General features: G+C 31.4%; 1 protein-coding gene across 3 annotated transcripts in view; it reads left to right on the top strand.

The window, feature by feature from the left end:
* The first annotated feature begins 1,122 nt into the window (after positions 1 to 1,122).
* LOC145313455 (uncharacterized) overlaps positions 1,123 to 6,799 on the top strand; it is a 33,692-nt gene continuing 28,015 nt past the window's right edge. For all 3 annotated transcript variants that reach the window (XM_080152901.1, XM_080152894.1, XM_080152886.1), the window contains exons 1-2: positions 1,123 to 1,969; positions 6,585 to 6,659. In XM_080152901.1, the coding sequence (XP_080009027.1) occupies positions 1,583 to 1,969; positions 6,585 to 6,659 (462 nt within the window). In that variant the 5' untranslated portion in view covers positions 1,123 to 1,582. The remainder of the gene's footprint in view (positions 1,970 to 6,584; positions 6,660 to 6,799) is intronic.

The raw sequence follows: 6,799 nt of genomic DNA, 5'->3' as shown, positions 1-6,799 counted from the left end.
AAGGCCATTATGCTATTATGCCATTATGCTATTTTTATTGTAGAACAAATAAAGTATGCACTTTTAGCTATATTTTTCGACTATGCCTCGTATAGAACTTTGTTTAAAGCCTTCATTTTCAAGTATATATTTCTTTTCCTGCACATCTTTCCTCCAACATAATGTTCCTGCTTTACAGCAAAATATTAAAACTAGTTGCTTTGTCCCTTGCTTCTAGGATAGAATAGGAGAAGTCAGAAAAATAGCCTAAAACCACCCAAAGACATTTTCAAAGCTAAAAAGTACAATAAGTTAAGACCAACCTTTTCTGAGAACTTTGACAAAGGACTAAAAACATACTATTTTATATTATAGAACAAGCCTTCAATTTTCTTATCCTTTCATATTGTTATTTTTATTCTTGATATTCATTATGATTGTTAAACAATAAACATATATTAATGTTCAATTCAATTTCTCTAAAATAAGTTTATTAAAACTGTCTCAGACTACCAATCTTAGATGATCTTCTAAAGATAGTAAAAATAATATTTACATCAGCCTTAATTTTTTTTACAGCAATTATGCAAAAAGCTTTATTTTTCGTTAAAACACTTTTTCTTATTTTCTCTGGGAGTGTATTTACCTTTCATATTTCCTCCTCTCAAGGGGGGGATATCCTTTCTCCTCCCCCTTTTTGTTTCCTTTCTGCCATTCTGCCCTTTCCTGTGCCTCCTTTGAAAGCACCTGTAGAGTAGTATAACGAAATATGTGTTAATAGAGTTACAGATAAGAGCAATCATGTTAGAGTTTTCTAAATATTAAGAATTTAAAAAGCGTTTGAAAATAAAGTCTTAAAAGAATATAAATAGTTTGGAATTTTCATGTTCAAAATGGTGTATTTGATGTAAAAAAGTTTATTATTATCAAATTTACTGACGGAAAAGTTAGAGAAAATTTTTTTTTCTTTAAATGAAATATCCCATAAAAAACTTTAATCAAATAGATTCTTCAAAGTTAATCTTATTCTTTTTAAAATAATTTAAAATAAAATAGTTAATATTTTCTCAGGAGACTCTAGAATTCCTAACTCTAATATGAAATCTTCGAAATTACACGGGAAAGCTCCGTCTTTCCTTCTTAGGTATTTACTTGTGAGCATGTTTAGATCTATTTAAAATCATTGACAGGGGTAAATAATAAACTTTAAAGAAAATAAATTTTAAATCTGATAGATATAGGTAGCATTAAAAATTTAAAGTTAAGTTAAAAAAACTGGTAAAAATACATGTTTTTTCATCCCTGTTTTTGAAGTTAAATGATGCTGTACGTTAGCCGGCCCGCTACAAACTGTAAGCGCAGCTATATATGTACAATGTACATACACCCACATAGCTGGACACACACACACGCCTCCTTCTCCTAGCTAGGAGCAACTCGGGCTAGTTGTCTGCCAAGTATAACTCGTCACTGTGCCAAAACAACATCAAAATCAGTGCCAAGAAAAAAAGTTTTGTTTGGCACGAGCTCCTTAATAAACGGCTGCGGTGCGTGTGTGTGCGTGTGACGCATTTTCTGCGTATTTCTGGGATCTTTTCCAATTATGGCAACAACTACTCATTTAGTCAGTAGCCATAGTGATGTGGGGGCGGGCCAAACACACGCCCAGGTATCGTTATCGCCGCAGAATCACGGCGGGCTCGGCGGGAATGCGGGTCAAACTACTGTTACCGTTACCGGCGGTAATGGACTACCGCTGCAGTTGACAACTATAACGGTGGCTGTACCCGCCCAAATGTCGCCCAACAGTGCAGCAGTGTTAAGTGTACCAAATAACGTGTTAAGTGTTGTACAACAGTCGGCCGGCGGTGATAACGGCGAGATTGACAGTGAAACAGCGGAAGAGCTCGGCCTGACGGCGGTGCATTCGGGCGAGCAGTTTAAATGGAAATATGAACAGTCAAGGGTTGATAAGATTGGCACCTCTTTGGTGAGAATTATTTCCTAGCAATAGATGGTGGCTGAGAGAATAGATATATTATTACTTTGATGTTGCACCAGATTTTTTGTATTTTAATAAAGTGATACTCGCAGATAGCTAAAATAGCGATAACCCTAGCCCCCATCTACACTCTTTACCCAATGCCCTTCCCTTCTACTAAATGAACGAACTGACCAATAAAAGAGTTTCATGTTAGCAACCTTTATTGACATCAAAATTGCCCCCACGTATTCTATGTATAATAATATCCATACTGAGTGGCTACAGTTTTAAATATGTTACAGTTTATATTGTTGTACAGATAAAACCTTCTAAGACTGTTAAAAATTTTATCAAATGAACACTTTTTTGGTTTGATTTTTTAAATCTAACATTAAAATTAGAATAAAATCTTTAAAAATGTGCTTCACTAGTTCACTAGTAATATAAATTTATCTACTTAAATACTTAAATTTAAATTCAAAATGATTCATTTATAGAAAAGCAATAAACTTCACTAGATTACCAATAATATGCTTAAGAAATGAAAGGAATACAAAAATTCATCAATCTATTTTCACAAAGTAGCATATTTAATACATTTAAGTTAATAGACAAGTAAAAAGTGTTGGATCATGGTAAGAAAACGAAGTAGCGGGTTTCGTTGTATTTTCACCTTAGCTCTACCTTAACCTTGCGGGACGATCATTAACTATTTACCTAACTATTTATTTTGTATATGCTTGATTGAAAAGACACTGAATTAAAAGATGGTGTCGAAAGTAAACGTCTTGCCTTATCTATTGGTTGTCACACTTTTAACATAATCTAACTTTTGCACTCACAGCTTTAAACATTATTTTTCATTTTTTTGGTTTTAGTAAGAGATTGAATCTATATCCGTTCTTTGGTTAAAAAAAATAAACATAAATTGGCCCTAACTAAAAAATACACAGTCAAAAAGATTATCTAACTATATTTTCTATTTTTATTAAAATGCTTTGAAAGATATCGTTTTATTGTAGGTATTAAAATTACGAAAAGTAAAGTTGAGTTAAAATTGCTTTTAAAAACTGATCATATGTTATCGAAATGGAATTTCATTGAAAGTTTCTGCATGTGTGTGAGTGTGTGTGTGTGAGTGTGTGTGTATGTATGTGTGTGTGTGTATTGATTGACGCCACTTTTTCTGCCAAGTTTTGAAAACATTAACTTGAAATCCTGAATATTCCTACACCTACATGGACAATATTTTTGCACGTTAATTCGTGGATTTTTAAAATTGGGTTGGAAAAATGCCTTTACCTAATTTCTTTAAATAATGCAGGGCAGAATCAAATAAACGTTAAAACAATCACGACACTAGAGTTGAAAAGAAACCATTCACAAACAGCTCAAAAGTAGGAATATATTTCGATCAGTTACATTTAATTCTTGTCAACCTTCACAAAATTAACCATATTTCATATATTTATAATCAATTTAGAGACCCATTTGTTTTTATAAAATTGCTTAATTTAAGGTAAGGATACAAAAAAATAAGAAAATAAAGTTATGTTTACCTACTTTTTTACTAGATATTTTAACCACTAAATCAGTGAGGTAGTTAGGCATATCTATTTGTGATAAGGAAGCCTATTTTGTAAACAGACAATGGTACCTAAGCATAGTGTTTGATAGATTTGATTTTGGTTTATTTATTCAAAGTTTATATGCAATATGTGTTTTAGTTTGAATGCCATAAAACTCTAGTTATGACTTATGGTATATTCAAAGTTCAATGAGTGTTTGTGAAAAATCCTTGATCGGCCTGAATATAAAATTTCTGTGTAATAAAGATTTTTTTTGGAAAAGAAGTAAATGCATACCAATGAGTGCCTTACAAATACTTTTAAATTGATAAGATTAGGCATTTCTTTCTATACTCGAGAATATTCATGATATTTTTTTCAAATTATTTTTAGATAGTTGAATGTTTTAAGTCACGAACAAAAGACAGTTATTTCAAATTATCAAATTCAAATTTTGTTTATAGCAACCAAATAAAATCAAAAATGTTAATAAGTTCTTTTATTTCTGAAAACAAAAAAATTTAAAAGTTAAAAAAAAGAATGTTAATATGTCGTACCATGGATTAAAAAAAGCTCGTACTTACGTTTTTAGGTTTAATTAAAAATATTCCAAGCTTTATCGCTTTAGGAATCCATTCATTACTATTTTTTATTTAATTGAATGAAAAAATAAATAGAAATTCTCTTCTAGTTTGAAGGTATTGTACAAAAAAAATTATTTATTGAATTAATATTATCTAATTTTTATAAAGACTATAAAACTACATAGTTATTTTATTTTATGGTAAGATGTATTAATTTTCAATTGCTCCATCCCTGCATCCCTGCAGAAACTATAGAAGGTAATATAAAACCTGGATGAATTTAGGATTCAATTTCAATCCCATTATCATTTCATATAAAGTCATGTACGTGTGTTTGTAGGGAAAAGGATTGTGATTCTTTAAAACATTTTGTAAGTTTAAGGAAAGTTTTTCAACAAGTCAATATGTTTGTCAGCTCCGTAATTTGAAGGTTTTCCTTTAATATTACATGGATCATATGCGAACTTTTTGCTCATTGTAGGTTTGGTTAAGTAAAAATTTTGATAGTCCCACAGGGTCCAAAAAAGGCTCGAGTAAAATTTTTCCCTTTCAAATTCCTCCTTTCATTCTCTCTACATTTGCTATTTACCAACTCCTCTCTCTCTCTTGACTTTTATCTTATTTAAAATTTAACTTATGTTCTCATAAATATCTAAATTTTCCTATATTGTTTCATATTCTTTAAAGGCTTGAAAGGCAAATTAATGTCAAAATGAGTTACTTAAAGTCTTAATGGATTAAAAAAAAACATTGAGAGTAGCAATTTATTGGCAATAACTACCAAAATATCTTTAACTTAGGTTTTTTTGTAACAATTGTTTAAAAGTATCCCTATCCTTATGTATGTGTGTGCACATATTAAAACAGGGATTGCGTTAAATAGCCTGGAAATTGCAAGTAGAATTTTCATTTAAAACGCCGCAAATCGATATTATATAACGGTATAAATAAAAGGATGTTGCACCAGATTTTATGTACTCTACTTAAGTAATACTCACAGCAGGCAGATACCAACCATCCACCCGCTTTACCTTATTTCCTCCCCTCCTACTGGATGAACAAACAAAAAATTAGGTCCATATCAGCAACCTAAATAGACGACAATTTTTCCCCTGCCAGCTTTTTATGGATCTTAAGGAACAAATTACCCAAATACAAATACACCTCCCATGACTATGGAATGTAGGATAAATGGAACACTATTATGGGACCATACTGTGTATGTTTTCCTTTGATGTTAACCCGTAAAGAAATATATTAGCGGACTTATCCACGATTTTGCCTACTTATTACTGATTAAACCTTTTAAAAGTGGGAAGGGGGGGGGGGTAAATATGTTTACATAACTGAAATTTCGTTGTAAATTGTCTGTAATACGATGCAATACAGGATTTTTCAGTAAGGCTTAGTATCGGTTTTAATACAGTTGATATTAACGATATCGAAGTCATACTAGATATAAATTACGTTTATTTTAATCCATATTATAAAAAATTATTCTTAAAAAATGTAAGATAAGCAAAACATTCTATATATTTTAGCTGATTTTCATTCTAAAAGCCCAGCCTTTGTAAGATTAAAATGAACAGCCCAAATATGCTTAAACATTAAGTATTCAGCATTTATTACCATGATGTAATAATTTCCCTGTACTAATTTCACAGATCATTTCAATTCTATGTTATTATTAGCGAAGCTACTCTATAATTCACTTTGTCTCTCCGTCCAACCGTCAGTCAGTCCGTAACGCTATGTGGGAAATGTGATTTTCTCAGCTGCTATTAAAGATAGACAGCCCCGTCTGTCTGCCAATCATGCTTCAACAGATGTAACGGTATTTTTAAGGTTTCGTGATTTTCTTTTATATTATCTTTTTTTCTTCTCAATGTTATGAGAAATGAACATCTGCTTTATAACTCACTTTGTCCATTCCATGAGTTTTTTGTGCTTCGCTACTCTTGGCTGTTGTCATCTTTGTATATAGATCCATATGTGGGTATTGTTTTAGAGTAATGTCTTGTGTAATTTCTAAATTATTTTAAATCAGAATATGACTTACATAATGTCTGAATTAATATATATAGTTCGTTTTTTAGCATTTGCGCCCCTAGACTCCTCTTTTTGATGAGCTTAAATTTAAATGATAATTGAAAACTGAACCTTCTCCTACTTATTGTGGAAAGGAATAAAAAATAAGGGAGGATTTTTTTCCTATGCCTAAACTATACAAGGAGTACTAACCCTGCAGTGTTGCCCTAGCCCTTTGGGGGGCTACCCAGTACCCAATATAACTAAACCTTACCTGACTTTAAATAATAAACGAACAAACTATAACAAACCACCAACTTCCTCCCTTTCTTTCAATTTATTTGAAAAATAAGTGGGGGAAGGTGTTTTTGTGCTTAAAAAGGCACTTTCTGGGAAAACGCCATGACATATAACATTGAAATGATTTTTTTTACTTTTTAGGATGAGTTCCATCCCTTCATAGAAGCTTTGCTACCTCATGTCAAAACATTTGCCTACACATGGTTCAATTTACAGGTAAAGTATTAAAATATTGAGATACATTTTTATAGAATGGCTGCTCTTCTAATAGTCTGTGTGTCTGTCTATGATGAAATGATATGATAAGTTCCTCCCTTACAGTGAAGCATCTATTTTTGGGGAGGTTACCTTTACCC

Source organism: Acartia tonsa, chromosome 1, assembly GCF_053477335.1.
Source record: "Acartia tonsa isolate MP-2025a chromosome 1, ASM5347733v1, whole genome shotgun sequence".
Taxonomy (NCBI): domain Eukaryota; kingdom Metazoa; phylum Arthropoda; class Copepoda; order Calanoida; family Acartiidae; genus Acartia; species Acartia tonsa.
This window is presented reverse-complemented; position numbering and strand designations above follow the sequence as displayed.